This window comes from Grus americana, chromosome 7, assembly GCF_028858705.1.
Source record: "Grus americana isolate bGruAme1 chromosome 7, bGruAme1.mat, whole genome shotgun sequence".
NCBI classification, from domain to species: Eukaryota; Metazoa; Chordata; class Aves; order Gruiformes; family Gruidae; genus Grus; species Grus americana.
In genome coordinates this window covers 24,039,420-24,061,294 of record NC_072858.1, presented here as the reverse complement: position 1 = coordinate 24,061,294, position 21,875 = coordinate 24,039,420, and the positions used below count along the sequence as shown (strand labels likewise).

Sequence of the window (21,875 nt, the reverse complement as noted above, 5' to 3'; positions counted from 1 at the left end):
AGGTTCAAAAATACCAGCTTTTAATACACTATTTATATATTTATTTCTATTAATATTTAACAAAGAAAAGTAGAACTGGCTAAAGCCATCACTGAAAAGTTTGGGGTTTTGATCACAGGCTCAAAGCTAGACTATACATATTTTAGGCATGATTTCCACTTTAATTAACTCTGGCAACGGTGCAGAACAAGATAGGTAACTTCTTCAGAATTATTTCCAAGTCAGCCAATTTTCACAATTCTACAGTGAACTAAAGAAGGCAGCACTTACACCTGAACACTTACTTTGGCTTTGTGGCTTCAGAAGCTACCCATTTCTCAAAAATTACGTACCTCCTTGCAATTTTGCAAATATCCCATTTTTATAAACCATGTACTCAGAAACAAAAAACCTGTCTTGTGTAGACTAAAATCAATGGGAAAGGGAAATTTCAGCAATAACACTTGAATGAGTCCAGCCCCATTAAACTGTGATTAAACAAATAAATTATGAATCTCATCTCAGGCAGGATGACAAAGAACTTTAATGAGGTTTGGCTTCGTGTAAGCTCATGTACAATGCATACCAGTTGTACTCATAATGCAGCTTACTCTACAGATAATGGTTATCCAGAGGCACACATATTACAAGTAGGAAAAGGCCATCAGGAGCATGAATCTTCTACTTGTCTTGAAGGTCCCTATCACCAGTTAATCATCCTCTACAGCAATGAGTATCAGCCTCAGAACCTTTTTGCTAGTCTCAAATGCAGTATTAATGAAGCACAGAAAGCACCAAGGATATCAAATTCATAACCAAAATTCAGTCCAACAATCTACCTTAAGTGAAAAAATATGGCTTGGGACAGATGATTGAAATAGTTCCTTCATCAGCAGCACAGGGATGTACATTATAAATCTACACTACTAAGTTTTTATTATGATATTGTGAGATTATAATAATGATGGTGTTCAGGAGTGCACGTGACCTACTAAATCTCATTTAAAACAATGTGCACTATTTCTTCCTCAAAATATAATCCCCGTGCCAATACAAACATGCTCTCACCTTGCTTAACCTTTCTATTTCTCCTGTTCATCAGAATTCAAATCCTCTTCCTGATGTGGGTGATTATTTTGATTAGTATACATAATGCCACCCAAATTCTTCAGCCATTTTAGCAATTGGAAGAGAATCAAAACAAAAGAAGGCATTCACCACAAAATTACTGCACTGCTTATTACTAGCTACAGTTCTAATTTATGTTCCATACTTGGATAATACAACCCAAACAGTTCAGCTAGTCCTTCTGTTATACTAGAAGCATCTCAGACTAATGCCAAAATGCCCTAATTTTCACAAAAGCAAATTAAGCATTTCACAGATTGGAATTGCAGCAACTCTGTTTCACTAAGAAAAAGTAGTATTTGAAAGGTGTTACAGAATAAGTCACAGCTATACACTCTTATGAAGCTCCTACCAAGAAATTTTTATTTGTATATGAGGACAGTTAACTGATTACATGCAAAGAGAGAAGAACAGTTATAAAAAGAGACAAAGAAAATTTAAGGGCTTCAGCATGACATATCACAAGCTTCACTCAAACTGTACCTTGATGAACATGTCTGACACTGACACTGCTAATTCTGTTGCACCACCAGTCTTGCTGTACTGAACAACTGTTTGTGGAATGGCACAGGAAACCATACCAGGAAAAAATTCTGGATTAAATGAATGGTTATTTTTACCAGGAAAAATACCACAATTCAGTTCACTGTGCAGCCGAGAAAAGTCTGAGCCTGCAGGGACTGAAAAGGTGACTATGAGTAGGACCATTCTGGAGTGCTTAGCTCAACACTACTGTTTAAAGAAATGGTCATCAAATTGTACTTCTTTACAGTCAAAGTGGAACTATTGTCTTCTCCTGCAGACCACAGCTCTTACCATCCTGCTTCAATGTGAAGACAAAAATCACACCTACTGCACATCTGGCCACCTCATGGAGACCACAAGCATGTTCTTCCCTCCCGCCCACCCCCTGCTCCCACAACCTGATAACAGCTTATCTATTCCATGTATAACAGTACATTACAAAAAACTGTCAGCATGTACCAGCACCATTCATTCTGCAACTGCATGTAGCCCACCAAAAAAACCCCAAGATCTATACCCTATTCTTGGCAAACTCCACTCCCAGGAGACCTCGAGAATGAGCTGCAGGCCAAAGGAATTCCTCTGCCAGGAGTCTCACCCCCCAGCTACTATTTTTCTTAAATGCACTGTGGGTGCAGAGCAAGCTTAGTGCTTCTGTGAATGCACTTAGGCTTTCTGCACAGAAAGTGCATCTTACACTTCTTATGAACACCAAATTTACTACTCATGCACAGCAAGCAGCCAGCACCAATGCTTCAGAGGGTGAGTCAGGTACATGCACTGCACAACATACTCTCTATGCACAGAGAGCACCAGGAGTGACCTATTTTATCATGCAGTGAAGAATCATAGAATCATAGAATATCCTGAGTTGGAAGGGACCCATAAGGATCATCGAGTCCAACTCCGGCTCTACACAGGACCAGCCAAATCAGAGCATATGACTAAGAGAGCTGTCCAGACGCTTCTTGAACTCAGTCAAGCTCGGTGCTGTGACCACTTCCCTGGGGAGCCTGTTCCAGTGCCTGACCACCCTCTTGATGAAGAGCCTTTTCCTGATATCCAACCTAAATCTCCCCTGTTGCAGCTTCAGGCCGTTCCCTCGGGTTCTATCACTGGTCACCAGAGGGAGGATCTCACCAGGAGATCAAGCGCCTGCCCCCTCACTCCCCCTCGTGAGGAAGCTGTAGGCTGTGATGAGGTCTCCCCTCAGTCTCCTCTTCTCTAGGCTGAAGAAACCAAGGGACTTCAGCCTCTCCTCATACATCTTCCCCTCTAGACCCTTCACCATCTTTGTTGCCCTCCTTTGGACACTCTCCAATAGTTTTATGTCCTTTTTGTACTGTGGCGCCCAAAACTGCACACAGTACTCGAGGTGAGGCCGCACCAGCGCAGTGTAGAGTGGGACAATCACTTCCCTAGACCAGCTAGCAATGCCGTGCTTGAAGCACCCCAGGATACGGTTGGCCTTCCTGGCAGCCTGGGCACACTGTTGACTCATGTTCAACTTGCTGTCGACCAAGACCCCCAAGTCCCTTTCAGCATGGCTGGTCTCCAGCATCTCATCACCCAGTCTGTATGTATAGCCAGGGTTGCCCCTTCCCAGGTGCAGAATCCGGCACTTGGCCTTGTTAAACCTCATGTGATTGGTGATTGCCCAGTTCACCAATCTGTCCAGATCTCTCTGCAAGGCCTCTCCACCCTCGACAGAATCAACAGCTCCTCCCAATTTGGCATCATCCGCAAACTTGCTCACAACACCTTCTAGTCCTACATTCAAGTCCTACCCCAAGAAGGGGTAGCAGCACACTGTCCTCTCTCGTACTCACTTAAGACATATGGTTTGATGCAATGTAAAAGCTGGAGATAATCAACTGGTGCCTAGGTTAGGTCCTATGAAATAGATAGCTTCTTTTTCAGTCCATAACATATCCTTCTCACTGCTCTACCCCTGAAACTTAACCTTTCAGGAAAAGTATGCAAAAGAAATGTATGCTTCCTGCTGGTTAAAATCCAGTTTTCGGAATTTTAGGATAGCTACTTCAATGTCTTTTGCATTTAATATGTATTTTATAATGATACTCATTTATTGTGAAATGTCAGGTCTGTTTATTCATTTTTCTGAGGTCCTATTAGCATGTGGACAAGATGACTAAGATTACACATTATGTTTAAAAAATTAGTCTCAAACTACAAAGGGAAATGGGACAAAAGAGCACAAAGCACATTTCAAGCTTTGTCCTATTGATCACAGTATCACAATGCACTGCCCAATCTCCCTCCAAATCAAATCCCTCCTCAAAGACCACTTCATTTCCTATGTTTCTTTTCCCAGCTGTCAGTATATGAAACTCAATACTGGAACCACACACCTTAAAATAATTTGGAGTAGACAACTGAAATTATATCCACCCCACCCGTACTGCCCAGCTTCTGGGCTGCTACTCATGGAAAAAAAAAAAAAAAATCCCTCCATTAGATAAAGTTCCTCTACTAAGGAGGAAACAACCTTACTGTTTAAACAAAGTTACTTCCTTCCCTTCCACACACATAATCCTTTGTCAAGAAGCCCAGTTGCTGTATGTGTACTTGAGAAGTTCATCCTCTGTATCATTCACCACATCCTCTTTTTCCCTACTCCTCCCCTCCTCCCCTAAGCACAGGTTTTGCACTAATATTCCTAGCCTTTGTTCATTTACATTGCTTTACATCTCCTCACCTTTTTAACTTATTACTGAAACAAGTTTTGACCACAGTCTTAGCACTGTATATTAAATATTCTGCTCTTTTCCATTGTGAAAGTCCCAGGAATTACCGAATTTCAGCCAGTTGCATTTTAACTCATTTTGTCTCTCTTAAACATTTGCCTTCTTGAAGTTCAGCAGATGCCTTAGAGGCCTCTCTCAGCATTTCAGTCCTGACATCAGGAGCTTATGAATGCACTCAAAAGTCAGTTTAATCCTATTTAGCTGAATTTCATCAATATTCCAAAATTACTATCTGGTCTCACTGACAAGTCAATATACATTATGTATGAGGAAGTACTTCATTTCCATTCCCAAGAATTCCTGCTATTGTTACTACAGTAGACAATGGACTAGATGAAATCTTTTCAGATGCTTTACCCTATATTCAGATAACAGTTCATCAGTCTCCTGCAATTTGCCTATCTCAATGACAATCTCATTCTCTTTTTGTTCTCCCCAAACTTTTACAGTATGAGTCCCTTTTATATCTTTTTTGAGGGTCCATTCATTCATTCCACTGATCACTGAGTTAAGTAGTATTGGTACTAGCAATTAAACAGGCCCAGTGAAGTCTCTCCCTCTCATCACAGGAAAATACAGGAACTTTCCTCCTTAACATTATACAGCTTTTTATGTTATCATTTTTCTTATTACAACAAGGCTCAGTTCCCACATGCCAACTAATATTCTAATTCTGAAACTTACACTTGCAGAAAAAACAACACATCTGCATTGGATTGACATGGCCCACCTTGACATAATAGTGTCTTTATTTCACATAATGCTTTCCTGTCTAACAGCTGTCACTGGAAAAGCCAACTCAATATTCTTCTTTACTTCAAAGGATTTAATGAAAAATCTAGAGTCCAATTCTTTGTTTAAGATAAGATTAGTTTCCATAACCATAAAATATAAAAACAACAAGATAAGTGAAGAGAAGCGATAAAACCCACAGTCCAGCAACAGGAATTTCCTTCTGCCAAAATATGACATGAGTAACTGTATTATTAATACAACTCTTTTGCTACAAGAATAATTAAACCTTGCAAACTTCCTCTCTGCCATTTAGGCAAGGCGTTCATTTGATCAGACCACTAGAAAACCAAGTTCTCTTTATCAATGAGGAATTTAAGCATTATGGAGACAAAGGCACTCTACACTTTTTTCCAAAATGCTGAGACAGATTAAGGATCTATTTTCAGAACATTTCTGGGTTTTCACTCAGTTCCACAGCTGAGCTGATTGAGGCTCAAATAAACATAGTATTTACCTCAAGACATTACAAAGAATACACGTGGCAGGGAGTTTAGATTAGGATGCCAGAAAAGCTAGTTTTGGGACACGCTCATACCACTACTTGTCCCATTGCAGATATGGTTTTAGGAATCTGAAATATCCAGAGATGTGGAGCTGCAATGTTCTTACCTATCTGGAGAGGATCCTTCACAGCCCTCACCCGGAACAGCTGCTCCCCTCGCTGGAACTCGTCTGCACTGCCATTCGCCAAACATGAGTACAATCTGCAAGAGATACATATAACATGTCAAGATCAGCCTGCTTTTAAGAAACTTCACATTATTATCCTCTTGCATTCTTTGTTGACATTGCTTTTGAAAAATCCTTACTATTTTCATCTTTAAGATGAAGTACAGCTCTTTTCTGCCATATCTCCATCACACTTAAACCGTAAAAATCGTTAGTCTCTTCCTAACTGGGTTTGTGTATAGCCCCTGGCATTTCTAGGAATTTCAGTCTAAGGCTCTGAAATACAAATTCATTCATAGCCTAAAATTAAGCTTTTATATACAATATAGTATCAATTCATGCTCCAGTGTTAGCATGCCACAGGAAAAATTCCTTGTACTTCTAGGTGAGTTACCTACCTGCACATGTGAGGGTTTTTTTACATCTATGCTCATCAGAATAAGGAACATGTACAACCAGCTGGCTTGCCCTATTTCCCCACAGGTGATCTTACAAATTACATCGGCACTTCTGACATTACCTCCCCCACCTGATACCAGAACCTTAGACGAATGCATCTAAGAACTTTCAGGACGATTCTTTCTAAATGAGCTTAATATCACTACTTTGCAACAAAATTCTGAATGCACAGTTACATGAGTAGACCTCCTATAATATAAATGCTTCAGCAAAAATACTTTGGTAAAAGATCTAAAAGCCCAGAGTTTTTGAGTATGTACTCACACAGTTTACATGGAAACGTAAGAAATATAGTCATCTCTCTGACTGTATCCACTCTAACCACTGACATACTGAGCAAATTCTGATTCTCCTACTTACACCAACAAAAGGCTTGCCTTCCCCAGCAATTTCTGAGCCCAGTTAAAGCTCTGACTCAAGCAACAGATTCAAACTGGAAAGAATACTGCATAAGACTTACATAAGAAAGAAGCTGAGGTGCTGGAGCATGTCCAAAGAAGGGCAACAAAACTGGTGAAGGGTCTAGAGAATAAGTCCTATGAGGAGCAGCTGAGGGAACTGGGATTGTTTAGCCTGGAGAAAAGGAGGCTGGGCAGAGACCTTATTGCTCCCTACAACTACCTGAAAGGAGGGTGTAGTGATGTGGGTGTTGGTCTCTTCTCCCAAGTAACAACTGATGGGACGAGAGGAAACAGCCTCAAGTTGCCCCAGGGGAGGTTAAGATTGAACGTTAGGACAAATTTCTTCACCAAAAAGGTTGTCAAGCATTGAAACAGGCTGCATAGAAGTGGCTGAGTCACCATCCCTGGAGATATTTAAAAGACATGTAGATGTGGTGCTTACAGACATGTGGTGAACTTGGCAGTGTTAGGTTTACGGCTGGACTCAGTGATCTTAAGGGTCTTTTCCAACCTAAATGATTCTATGATTCAATAAGGACAAAACTATACAAACAAGTTACTGTCAGGCAAATTAAAGGGTGCATTTATTCTGCTATCATTTACACACAGAACCTGCACGTGCACTTGCTTTTCCAGGGATATATGCAGGGCAGCTCACCCTGAAATAGAACCCCGTATCATAGCACATCCCACAGTAACACATCCCTGTATTACAGAATGCACATGAGAACAGCAGAAGTAGCAAATATACAGGACATCAAATGATCAGCGATTCTCCTCTAGTGAACAGAAATTTTCCTTATGTGTCAATGAAACAGAAATAGTATTCATTACCTGATATCTTCCTCATTTTCTGGGAAACTCCAGAAGGCGATCCGAAGCTGCAGTTGCTCAGGTACTGGAGGATAAACTTTCTCCACTACCTCGAATGGAATGTGAAATGCAACCTGTTTTGCAGACAGTTCCACCAATGGGATCACCAGCCCATCTATCAAGACAAGAAACAAAATGCAATTAGTTGTTCAGAGAACAAAACTCATGAGAGGCTAAACAGATGAGAGTAGAGAGCTCTTCCACTTCCTCTCTTATCTCACCAAGTTCAAAGACCAATTTTGATAAACAGTAAGAAGCAGGACAGAAATTTTCTGAATAATTGCCTGCCATCTTTACGTTTGTTTTCGGGCCCCTAGGGCATTGGGTACACATTCCTAAAAAAATAGTCTTTCGTCAGGAGAGCTACATTAGCTTAGCAGACATCAGTGACTTGAACTTTGTCTCCTGACAAAATTGAAACCATTTAGCAAGACTTAAGGTAAACAAATATTTTTCAAATAACAAATATTTCTGTCAAAATATGGCAGCAACACCCTATGAATGCCAGGTGATTACACAGAGAAGAACTATTACAGTGTATATGCACAAGACGGCAATGGAAAGGTTATACAGGAACCTTAGTATTGACTTTTTTGGTAACAATCAGTATTCGGCAATTTACAAGATTTTAATTTCAGTTAATATTTGTCATTTTATTCCCCTCACCATCATCTTTTGTATGCTATCTGTCTTTATGTTTCAAGTTCTTTACAGAAGCAACTGGAAATTCACATGTTTGCACAGTGCTGACTACACTGAGCCGATGAGGATCTTAACTGAAGGCACCAAGAGCTTGATACAAATACATTTAACCACCACCTTTCTACCAAACTAACTCCACTTTTTAAGTGCAGATGAAGATTTCTTATCATCAGGCTATGGGAGCCTTATGTTTCTGCTTTGCTCTGAGCTAGATTACACTCTATACAAAATGCCAGACTTGTCTTATCTGCAAGCACCTCGCTGCTTTACTGAGCTCACTTCCTGATCCATCACTACAGCAGCCTTGGTTCCCCTGTCTCCCAAATCCTGTTGCCAAGAGCCTAATTAATTCAGTTTCAGATATTCGATGTTATGTCTCTTCACCTCCCTAACCAGCTTCTAACACACCACTGGAAGCCAGAACGTAAACCAATCTGGCCCTCAGCTTTCCCTCCCCACCGGCCTCCAGGCAACATATCAAAGGAAAACTTAAGCCCTGATGTCAGTAAGCGCTTTCTCACCCTCTGCCTAGAGACGCCCTCCAGTCCGAACAGCTGGGAACCAGATAGGAAGGGAGAGGGCTTTGAAAGTGCATGCACACGGCAAAGCAGACATCTCCCCCAGTACTGAGCAGACCTGTCAAATGGAAGGATTACATAAATATGGAAAGAAAATACAGTTTTCAAACATCCACATTTATGATTTTTTGATTGCAGTGAAATTAGATTCATTAGGCAGCATTCCCTTCTCCCAGATAGAGACAGTCTTTTACTATCAGGATTGTTTCTCCATCAGCGGTGACTTTGACTCTATATTACAGAGTGAGCCTCTGTTTTACAGTGCTATAATCCCATCCACAAATGTGAGAGCAGCAGATAGTAAAATGAACAACGATGGAAAAGTGGAGTGTCCCTTTCTTACAGCTAGCAGATAAACAAGATTTTGGCAGAAAAGTCATCTCATTTCCAACTTTTGACAACCAGAACAGGTGTAAAGCTTTCATCAAGTCACTAAAAAAATTATTTTTAATTAGTCAAAAAAAAAATGAGTTTTTAATTAGTGCAACATAGTCAACTTAAATACCATTGCTGCTACTACAGTAGTAGTAGATACCACAGAAGGTCCAAACTGAGGCACTTTAATACTTGAAATTACTCTGAGCAATGAAAGGGGAGATATTTCTTGTGATTTTAACTGCACTTTTTACACAGAGGCACTTCATCCAAGTTTTCCATTAGACAATACTGGAAAAGAGATAACACTTAAACAACCTCTACAAGTTACAAGACTCAAAAAAGACTTCAGTACTGGGTGAAACATCTGCACATTATTCAAAGAACTGGAAGCCTGCAGCTTGTATGCTATTCTTTTTTACAAGGATTTGGTGTTGGCCAGGAAAGTTAGATTAGAAATGCTAAAGACAGACTGAGCTGACAAAAAAGCAAAAGGCAAATGCATTCTATCAGTACACCTTATTCTTAAAAATATTTTACTTCACTGTTGCAATGGAGTAGGACATACATGCAATCAGTTACTCGGTCTCAATGGTACTAATAGAGTAGTACTGGTACTAGAAGCAGTAGTACAATCATTGCAATTACTCTCCAATCTCTCCATTACATAGTATGACTGTTCTCTTTCAAGCTAAACTAAACTAGCTCAAGAAAAATACTTCGACAAGCGTTACCGAAATTACCTCTACTGAGAAAACATTTCTTCCAAGTGGAAAGACAACTTGAACTCTCCTTATCTGCTCCAGTCCAAGTCCAGTGCAAGTCAGCCAGCTTGATTATAACAGTTCTACACAGTGAACTAAGGTAACTGGCTGACTTTGCATAGAACTCATTAACTGATTCATCAGCTGTACTGTGTTAGCAGTAATCAGCAGAAGACAGGTGGCAATTATCTGGCATGCCTATCATAACCCACAGTCCGACATTCACAGCACACAGCTTGGACATTTTGAGAATAAGGTGAAAGCAGTAAAACCTGATGGAGAAAAAATAATCTAGAAGAGCAATAAACTTATCTGTAAGACCATGCATCTCTCTAAAATGCTGATCTTTCTATGAGGAAAAAGAGTCACGGAAAAGAAATGGTACAAGATAACAGAAAAGTAGAAAATAATTTTTCAATGATACTTTAAGGGCGAGTGAATTCACAGTAGCTAACTTGGCACACAGTGTAAATACTAAAATTAAGAAGTTAAAATTCCCTAAGTTTCAAGGGGGTAGTACCCTACGTAGCCAAGTTGAGAGAGACATTTATCGAGGATATGACGCACAGCATCAGAGGGTCTTTTCCCATTAGGCCTCCTGTAAAGTCAGCTGGACAGTCTGAGTTAGGTGCTTAAATTAGACTGAACACTTTCCTCTGAGTCCTAAACAAAGAGAGATCCACTACAAGTTTATCTCTAGATACACAAATCCACAGTTGGTGGATTCATACCTACTTGTATCAAAAGGTATTATCAATAAAACAGACAAAAGATACTCTCAAGTACTATAATAAATCTATTTTGAGCAAGGAAAAAAGGCAAAGTCTGCTAACAAAGAAAAGGAGAAAGCATCACAGCTTCTGCTCAGAAAGCAAAGATAAGGACAGCAAGGAAGATTGCAAATTTAATATAAAAATGATACAGGAGTGAAATCAAAGATGTAATAGAAAATTGACAAATCTGCAAGATAAGTCTAACCAAGGGAGAAGATCATTTTAAATTGTGAAGCAAAACTAGCAAGAATCACTGCTTCCTCTTGGGAAGCTGACATGATGACCCAAGCAGAACAAAGGAAACATTTCAAATCTTGGAAGAATAAAGTCACAGGCAAAGCATAAGGAGCCTCCAACAATTCTCACTTACAGGTTAAATGACTAGCAAAACTCAGGTCAGAAAGGGATTTCGAGAGGTCGTCTAATCTATACCTCCTACTTAAGAGGCAGGATCAGGCATATCTAAACCATTCTGAATAAATCATGTCTCATCTAATTATCGCCACGTGGAACATGCTAAGGAGGACTATCCTACCCTTTTTGCTACTGTTTTATGAGAATTACAGGTTTGATTTTTATGGATGTTTTATAATAGCTAAAACTCTAGCACAGACATAATTATTAGTGCCGAAACAACAACGAAAAGCCAACTCCAAACGAGCCAACATAAGCTATGCACATAAACATATATTTTCACCAGTGGAAACAATTTCTGTGCCAGCAGGGCTTACTGACATAGCAATGCATGTGTAGCTACATTGCTTAACCTTTCCTAAACAGGGTAGGCTGGAATAAGTTGCAGCCAACATTATTCATAAAACCAGATCATGTTCAAATTGAGCTATTATTCCTGCAGTAGAATAATAGAGTTTCCATGATAGATAAATAGAGAAGAAAATGCTTGAATAATCAGCAAAATAGGGGCCATGAAAATACCAAAGAGTTATTAAATGGAACTGAAACAAACCCATCTGGGCCAAGCACTGAATGTATTTGTTACCTAATTACATTATTTCCGTTAGGTTACTTTCATTTGACACACATCCTTAAAAATAAACTATACATACAAGTGAATAAATACAAATGCAAGTGAACAAATCTCACAGTAAGAGGTAAGACACCGTACAAAGACAGGACACATTGCTTTTGCTATACATGCCTTAAGAAAAATGGCATGTTAAGCCACATTATCTTTTCAGAGATGAGTCTAGAGCTTTGATTTTACAGCTATCTCTGGTCCTCATCTCACATTTCCCCTCACCTTTCCCACTGGCTTCAGTCCAAAATGTAACAGAGTGGAACAAAGTAATACAACTACACACAGAACAAGGAGATGAAGAAAATTAAGTGAAGCATTTCTGATATCAAAGGCTAAAGTGAGAAGAACAGTAAAACTAATAGGAAATAAGCAGAGTGCAATTTTGACCAATGAAGGAGGTACGCAGGGAGATATTATAAAACCTGTTTTATACATCTCATTTAAAAAAATGGTAAATATTACATTTCCTTTACAGGATTTGTCATGTAGAAAGATAAATCTGTTACTGTAGAATGCACTTTAAGTATTTCTGCTTGTTTTTAGTTAAATGTTAAACTGTAAAAAATTCAGTGAAATGCCCCTTGACTTAAGTCAGTGACATTCTCTCTCTGATACCTGTAAAAACCAAAAAGTGCTGAAAACTCTCAAATATGGGCAAGCAGAGCAAACTTTACCTTTAAATATAACATAATTAAATCAAAACTCTTCAAAAATATTTGGTTTCTTACTGTTTTCTATTTTTTTTTTACAGCTCCTTTTAAAATTCTGCTGTTGGTTTTACTTTATTCTCTCATTCTTTTTTTCCTTTCTAGAAATTTATTCTCAGAGTCAATGTCTTTAAGAAGTACGTGCCAGAGTAATATATTCCTTCAGGTCTCAAAACTCTGCAAGAAACATCAGGAAACTTCACCTTTGTCTCAAACTCTGTAATACTTGAAGATGAATGCTCTGAATGTACTTTAAAAAAAGTTTCCCAAGGTGAACGTTACCAAATGAAACAAGCTTTTTAATTAAAAAATTACTCTTCATTTCAAATAAATTAGATCCAAGGCATTTAGGCCATTACTTATACTTCTTTACTTGTTCCTCTTCCATTTTACTGCATAATCAATATCTTATAAAAAGCAACATATATGTTTTAAAAAATAAATATTCACCTCTGAACTGAGGATAAGACACATGGTATGTAACAGAAGCATCTTGTGAGAGTCTGAAAAGAAGATATTTTCTCTTCCTTCAAAAGTATTTCTCACCCAAAGCTCAGTCTACAAGGCTCATTAACTCTAGTTCTCTTTTCAAAGAGGCATTCAATTAGGAGCAGAACTGATTCAATGGGTCACAGACACACCACCACCAGTCAGTTTTCTGTTACATTAACATTTTCCCCAGGTAGGTCCCAGCCCTGCAAAGTCAGCAGAAAGGCAATATCTTCAGAAGTGTTGAACTAATATACTTGCAGCCTACATAAGCAGTAAGGGTACATTTCTGTCCGCAGACTGGCTTTCAAGCACAGACTTGTAAGATAGCTAGCTAATATCTGTCCCATACAATTTCCCAAACTTCAGGCAGCATTATTAAAAAATGCAGCACATCTACAATGAACTAGAATATATAGAATATATAGAAATGGTGGAATATTAAGAGCATCCTTGTATAGTCTTGGGATTACAATCTTGGGAGTAAATCCGACTAAGCACAATTAAATGTAAGCTTCATGACGCAGTCACAAACAGGATAGTTATGTTTTCAAAGAGGTAAAGTTCTCCACCTGAGTAGAAGAGATACTGCAGCCACTCTAGTCTGTGCCTAAAAGACCTGGAATATATGAAGACTTGACTTAGAACATATGAAGTACTGAACCACAACCACTAAGCTCCATAAGGAAACTAAATGAAACATGAGAAAGCAATTGAAATAGGTAATTTTAAAAGTATAGAAGAGAAAGAGATAACATACAAGCACTTAAAACAACAGAAGAGGTATTCACCTTTTAACACTCATGCCAAAATGGGGCAGTTATGGGAGAGAGGATTTGGGATAAGAGTTCAAATTAAATTGAATATGAGAAACTTCCATTGTAAAGGCTCACAGGTGAACTGCTGGAGCAGCTATGAACCTCTACCATGTAGTAAAAAAAAAAGATCAGCTGGACAGGCTGAAAGTAGACTACCTAAGAAAGCACATTAGATACTAAAGAAAAATCTTACTCAAGATGCCCTCTTTCAGGCCTGTATTCTGATTCTTCCAATTAGGAATTAATTTCCCTTCAAAAAATCATCACTCTCTGGGTTGTAGTTGATCTTTTCAAATCATGCAGCTGGTGTCAGTGGTGTTTGTAGTGGACACATACATACACACCCACATCAGATTGCTGCAGCACAACTGGAACTAATGGGTGCTCTTATGGCAGCCCAGCAGACATGACAAGTACTGAACAGGCACCACGAATGAATTTTCTTTCCCCAAATACAATACAAGAGAAGAAACCAAACTGGCAAGCCAATGGGTAAGGACCCCAAGACTGAACCAAGACCCTGCAACGTCAGACACTGACAGTTGAATGGACACAAGGAGCTGCCCCACACACCCAGTCCTGGTCTAGCTTGACTATGCGCAGAATGAAGCATCTGAGAAGCTGAAGGCACAGTATAATATTCAAACATTGACTCCCAGCTGTCTTCAATTAGCATTCCTCTGTTTCAGATTAATAATTCCATGCCATTTTATACCAAGGGAGAAAAAACCCACAACGTTCCTCGTAAAAAACAAGCAAACCACAGCATTGCGAAAAAGTAGGGGTTTATTTTCCTTTTACAGATTAAGGAAACTGATGCAAAGATACATGTTCCTGGTTCCTCAACTATTCAAGCAGTTTCAATCTTAAGAAAATAAGCAACTCCTTTACACTGGAACACCTGCTGTACCAAGTCAGAATAAAGTTTCAGCTATTTGTTTCCCAGATACTACCCACTCCAAACCAATTCCTGCAAAACACCTCAGCATTCACAAAGCCAGCTGCAACAACAAATGGAGAACAGTAAACTCTGGAAAAAAAGCCTTTGGTGAAATTCATCTGCATGAGTTTTTCAACATGCTGTGACAGACCAAGATGATTAATTAGATAAGACAAGACTAGGGATCAAGTGATGGAGAAAGGATGCTACAAATGCTGCTGCTGATTGATTGTTAATAAGGTTTGCTCAGAAAAGACTGGAGGGAGCATTCTGATTTGAGGGCTCCCTTTGGTTTTTGTATTTTTAAAACATCCAAATACACCTAACAGGCTAGCAAATGCAGCTAAACTGATCGAGAAAAACAGCAAGGACAGGGCACTGTAATACAATCATCATGTATTTCAGGCAAAGTTAGCCACAGGAAAAACTCTACAGATACATCCTTCTCTACTAGAGTTTTACAGCAGGATGATATTCTCACTGTGCAAGAATGAAAAAAAAAAAAAATTTAAAAAACCACACACACATATACACACTTTTTTTTAAATAACCAAAAACATAGTCCTAAAGAGAACTAAGTAATCAACAAACTAGCAAAATGCTCCAGAGAACAAATGAATTGTGCACAGTATAAAGCAAACAAAAAACTATCAGCATTATTTGGTTCTATTTTTCTGTCCATGTAATTCACCTGCTAAATTTGCACATTACTCTTCTTATTGCCTGTAAATAGTGAAGAATTTTCAGGAAGGAAAGTTATCAACTAAATAGGTTTTTTTTTAATTTAGGAAAAGGTCTGCTTCTCTTTTTTGCTGTTTTCTTCTTCCTCCTCCAATGCAACTACCCCCGCAAGGTTACTAACAGTATTAAAACCCTAATGGGATCTGTGTTTACAAGACTTTCTTATACCTCTTATTTTCCCACCTAGAGTTATACAACTCTATCTGGATCCCATAACCATTTTGCAGCAGTGAAATTACACTGAGAATAATGTCACAGGGTAGCAAATGCAGAGATACATAAGACAGCGTTGAAAGCGAAAAGAAGAATTAGGGGGAGGCCTACATCAGCCCTAAGCCACAGAATGACATTTTTATGTACAAAACAGTTGAGAAGACGAACAAGCAACAGAACTTTTTCATTAGCGTTTACTGGATAAGACTGATGAGATTCATAGCCAAAAACCGTTAAAAATACAAATCCCAGATGGGCAGATTACAGTCCAGAATTGGAAACCTCATGCTTAACTGACAAACTGCAGCAACTATTACTACACAAATTCCGTTACAACCATCACAATAACATTTTAAGAAGGGCTTTTTTTTTTTTAATCCAAAGCAAAAAGGTTCATTTTATCACAGGATTTTGTCCAATTCACCCCCAAAGTCTCCACCATCTACAGCAAAAGCCATAGCACAGAGTCAAAGCTCAGCTTAATTTGATTTCTGAAAATTGCTTAACACTACATCACAAATAGCTCATACACGTAAGTCAAAATACTTAATGGCTCAAACTATCTTTTTGTTGCTGTATTTACATTTCCCTTCAAAACGAGAGAAGTATATTATTTGGCTGACTGCAATAACATATCCTGACACCATGAGTTCTGTCTCCAAGATTAAGACATTTTTAAGAAGCAAGAATTAGTTTCTTCTATAAGGTAGACCTTAAAATACATCAAAATATGAAAAAAAAATACTCATTTTTTTATTTTGTACATAAGCCCTGTAGATTTGCAGAATATAATATGAAATCACATTGTGGATTTGGAATGGATGAATGGTGGTGGGTTGGTTTTTTTTCAAGTGTCAGTAATTTTAAATCTGTTAACGCTTGCAGTTCCCCTTCTGGTCATCTGAATTACTAAAAAAAACATTTCTGATAAACCCATTTCACAATGGTTTTCTACACTTACTCTCTGCATGCGTACAGAGCTAAAAAAAACCCCTCAAAACCAGCTTACTTAACTTTGCTCATGTGTGGAGAAATGGCCCTCACCATTGTGCTAACATCAAGCATAGAGACTGTATCCTAAAACAATGTTTGTTACAGAATCTGAGCAACTAACAGAGGAGGGATCCCACATACTCAGCTGAACTCCCGCTGCTTCAATATTAGACTGAGTTTAAAAGTATGTTATCTTTATGTTATTATTTTTAGTCACATCTTCTAATCATAAAGTGTTCAAGTATTATGCCAGCTCCTGGTGACACTTCCACAAGATTTCATGAGGTATAAAAAAAACCCTACAAAAAGAAAGGTGAGGCTTTATAATGCTAAGCAATAACTGATAAGAGAACTAAAACTTAGAAGATGCATGATGTGTGTGTGTAAGGTCCAAGAGTCCTAACCCACTAAGAGTTTAAATCAGTATGCCAAAAATTCCACAGCCATGACCCAACTTTCCCTAGAGTAATTAATCATTTCTTCCTCTTAGCAAAAACATTCTACCAGTAGCAAAAATCTTCTACTGCTGTATAAAGTGGCCATATTCTAACTTTAGAAAGGCTTTCTTTGAGATGCTCTAGTTCCCAATGCCCCTCCTTTTAAAGCTCAAACAATGCTGAAACAAGCAAGCAGACAGAGATGAATAGTACGGGTTATGTTAGCCTGCAAAGCACACACTAATACACCCAGAATTTACTTGCCCTAAATTTCTAGAGATTTGTGGGGAAATGGTTCTTTTTTCTTCCTGCACTCTCTCCAAATGATACTTCTCCTCTGAGAATCAGACCTCTCAGCCCTGTGCCACACTGGATGAGAACCTGACACACACGGGAAGTGAGTTTAACGTCCTCTGACTGCCAGACCAACTACTCAGGTCACCTTGTCAGACAATCCAAATACAACTTTGTTTGGAAACTTCCACAAAACGATTCAGAAACATTCTGTCACCCCACAAAATATCAGTGTCTACCTGCAACAACAGTCAGATGGGCTACTGTTAATCTTGCCACAACTTAATCAATAGGGAGAAATTACAGTGTAACCAAGTAATGTAGTATTGGCATTACCAGGAGAAATCTAGGATGCTTAGTACTGCTGAGCAGACCTAAACCAGAAGAAAAAGGCCAATGCTTTCTGCTACAGGATTTTTTAGAAAATGACACAAGAAACAGCTCCTTTTTCCGCACTCCAAAGGTCAGCTGGCTGAAGAACAGATTTCCCTTCTTTCATTACAAGATTGTCTTCCTTGTATCCTTAAAGTATCATAGCTACCTGGACTTCTACAAAGCATTTGATATTGTCCCGCACAACATCCTTGTCTCTAAATTGGAGAGACATGGATTTGACAGATGGACCACTCAGTGGATAAGGAATTGGCTGGATAGTCGTGGTCAAAAGAGTTGCAGTCAATGGCTCAGTGTCCAAATGGAGACGAGTGATGAGTGGCGTTCCTCAGGGCGTGGTATTGGGACCAGCAATGTTTAACATCTCTGTCAGCAACATGGACAGTGGGATCGAGTGCACTCTCAGCAAGTTTGCCAATGACACCAAGCTGTGTGGTGCGGTCAACATGCCAGAGGTAAGGGATGCCATCCAGAGGGACCTTGACAGGCTTGAGAGGTGGGCCTGTGTGAACCTCATTGAGTTCAACAAGGCCAAGTGCAAGGTCCTGCACGTGGGTCGAGGCAATTCCAAGCACAGCTACAGGCTAGGTGGACAACAGATTGAGAGCAGCCCTGAGGAGAAGGACTTGGGGCTGTTGGTTGATGAGAAGCTCAACACTGACCCAGCAATGTGCACTTGCAGCCCAGAAAGCCAACTGTATCCTGGGCTGCATCAAAAGAAGTGTGACCAGCAAATCGAGGGAGGTGATTCTCCCCCTCTACTCTGCTCTCATGAGACCCCTCCTGGAGTACTGCGTCCAGATCTGGGGTCCCCAACATAAGAAGGGCATGGACTTACTGGAGCAAGTCCTGAGGAGGGCCATGAGGATGATCAGATGGCTGGAGCACCTCAGACAGGCTGAGAGAGTTGGGGTTGTTCAGCCTGAAGAAAATAGGGCTCTAGGGAGACCTTATAGCACATTCCAGTGCCTAAAGGGGACCTACAAGAAAGCTGGAGGGGGACTTTTTACAAGGGCATGTAGTGACAAGACAAGGAGTAACGGCTTAGATATTAGGAAGAAATTCTTTACTGTGAGGGTGGTGAGGCACTGGAACAGGTTGCCCAGAGAAGTTGTGGATGCCCCATCCCTGGATGTGTTCAAGGCCAGGCTGGATGCGGCTTTGGGCAATGTGGTCTAGTGGAGGGTGTCCCTGCCCATAGCAGGGGGGTTGGAACTAGATGATCTTCAAGGTCCCTTCCAATTCAAACCATTCTTTGATTCTATGATTCTACAACACTCTTACTATATTAGAAACCAGATCTCTAGAAAAAAAAAAAGAAAAACAACACAAAAAACCAAAACAAACTTGAATCAAGTCTTCAGAACTTCAGGACAAGGCAAAAGTGGAAAGCTACAAGTTATATTTGGTAATCAAAAAGATGTTTGAGGGGGGATGAGAAAGAAATAAAGATGAAACCAAAATCCATTGTTTGGTTTCATGACTTCAGAAACACTAGCACATTCCTCCATCACTAAACTCGAATTCCAAAGATGCTAGTCACCTAAGTGCTGCCTCACAGTTCACATAAGATTTCGTTGCAAATATGTACAACATACCTACAGAAAACATCTGCTCTGAGCAAATATCTAAACCTCTCCAAACACGACTCAAGTCCAGATCAGAAAGGAAAGGTGTATTTTCCATTTAACTCTATCGCTTCTCCTATGCACTAACTGTGAAAATCCGCACAGGGCTGTGCTGATGAAACTGAAGTATTTGATGTTATGTTGATGCTATATGCCAGATGAGATCTCTTTGTCTCTTCATAAGCTCTGAATCTCAAGAGCAAAATGTCAGTAAGCTCTTTTCTCAACTCTCATCTACTCTAACATGATTGAGATCCCAAAACTATAATACCAACATTAGGTAGGCAATGCAGCATTCACAACTTGACAACCTCCTCTGGAAATTCAAACAAGAAAATTCTTAATCCAAACACCCTTCCATTTCACTCCCTAAAAAAAGAATTCATTTCAAAAAAAGAGCAGCCTGGGCAAGCAACCAACAGCTGTTAGAAATCCTAAAATGAACAGCAGATTTTTGTAAAGCAAAACAGACAGTGCTACAAAACACTGTATTCATGCCAGTGCTGGCCAAGGTTTCATGACAAATTGGGCAGCTTGCATTCAGAATAACTCTACAGCTGATGAAGCAGATCAGCTTCAGGCAAGTCATTTCCCCTGCACTGTTACTCCTCGCTCTCTCACCCCATGCAGAAAGCATACTGCATAACCAGGATTGTGCATTCAGAGCACAGACATCAAACAGCTCCCGCTTCCTGAACGCAAGGCTCAGTGCTACCAGTCATTCCCACTTCTGCCCCACACACGGTATTTTAGAAGCTCAGAATTCAAAATTATCTCCAGTGGCCAACAATTAAAAAAAAAACCCACAACAAACTAGAAAGACCAACAGAGGCCAAATATTTTTCTGAACAGAGATGATGGAACATAAAGACAAATCAAAATGTCAGACTGCATCACAGCTGAGCATCAATCTCTATCAAGAAATATTGATATGTTTTCAAATGCTGAAAGGAAGTCATACAAAACACCATGCAACCTCTACTGTTTAATGTGCTGCTCTCTACCATTAGTATCCATCCTTAAGTATTACATGCAAAATTAATCTCTAACCAGCTTTTTTCCTGTGTCTAAATCCCAGAGCAGTATCACTTGGCCTCCAAACAAATGCACTGGCAAACACTGAAGAGCTACATTACTGAACATATCAGAATGAGATCAGGCCAATTTTGTTGGGGCTGATGGGAAAGTTATTGTCTGAAAAAAATAGATCAAGGATGAGGCATTCTCACCTCTAGGGTAAAAAAAAAATTAATTAAACATCTGTCATGGACTAAAAGAAGATACGGCCTCTTAATATCACCAACGGGAAACCATTAGTGGTTTAAAAAACAGTTTCATAGACAGGAGTCAAAAGAAGTTAGATACCTAAATGATTTTGAAAAAAAATAAAAAAATCTTACCTGACTCCTATTTTTATCTCTTTTGGTTTTGTAAAAATCTCCCCAAATCTAACACCAGCTCTATGGCTTTACGAGAGGTTATAGAGCCCATTCAGCGATGTCCCTCAATTCTAGGTTCTCCCACTGCAGTGCAGAGGTGCAGCACAGCAGTCCCTTGACCAGTCTGAACCGCCACCGCAGGACACAGGCTTCCAAAGCCAGCGGTCCACAGCCTTCCTCAACCTCTCCACCCTGCAGTAACCACATTTCCTCTCACTCAAAATAAGGCATCTGTCTGATCATTTCTTCGTATCCTACAGTTGGAGGAAGTTCGTACCCAACAAGAAATAAAGTCTCTTCCATTTCCCTCTCATCACCTATAAAGAGAACAGGAGGAGGGAGACAAAACTGGGCACGAAGCATATATGAAACAAACAGGCAGCTACAGAATGTTTACAGAGATGGAACTAATAACAAGCACATCTATAATTTTCAGTGCACAAAGATAATAACAAAAGCAGCACTGGAAAACTGTGAGGCACTGATTAACTACAGTCCATTGCATGAATTTGCTTAGGCAAATGCACGATTATCTCCAAAGATCCCTCTAACATCACAAGACTGAAGCCAAGTCAACCTATCTTCTGAAAATGCCCGCAGAAGTCTTGAAACACTTGCTGCTCATAAGTAGCCAGGGAAAACTAACTCCCCGTCCTTGAGAAGGATAAGCAGCTTAGCTGACCCCATGCATTACTGTTTTAAAAGCAATCAATTAGTCAGTGAAAACTTCCAAAGGCATTCCGAGCCAAATACAACTTCTCTGTATCAGATCACCTTCTCTTCAAGCCACACATGAAAGTTAAATGCAGGTGTAAGTTACTAATATTTTCACCTGGCCCATCTAGCCAGGGCTGGTAATCAAATTTACAGCTACGTTTCCTTTTTTCTCCCATCTCAGCATTTACTGTCCTAAATATGAGGTAGCACATGGAATTATATGCAATATGCAGCACAA

General features: G+C 39.5%; 1 protein-coding gene across 5 annotated transcripts in view; it reads right to left on the bottom strand.

Moving 5' to 3' along the window:
* Positions 1-21,875, bottom strand: part of ZSWIM8 (zinc finger SWIM-type containing 8) — a 64,747-nt gene that overhangs the window by 30,958 nt on the left and 11,914 nt on the right. For all 5 annotated transcript variants that reach the window (XM_054831027.1, XM_054831025.1, XM_054831026.1 and 2 more), the window contains exons 2-3: positions 7,559-7,712; positions 5,805-5,899 (exon numbers count right to left, since the gene is read on the bottom strand). In XM_054831027.1, coding sequence (XP_054687002.1) covers positions 5,805-5,899; positions 7,559-7,712 — 249 coding nt within the window. The remainder of the gene's footprint in view (positions 1-5,804; positions 5,900-7,558; positions 7,713-21,875) is intronic.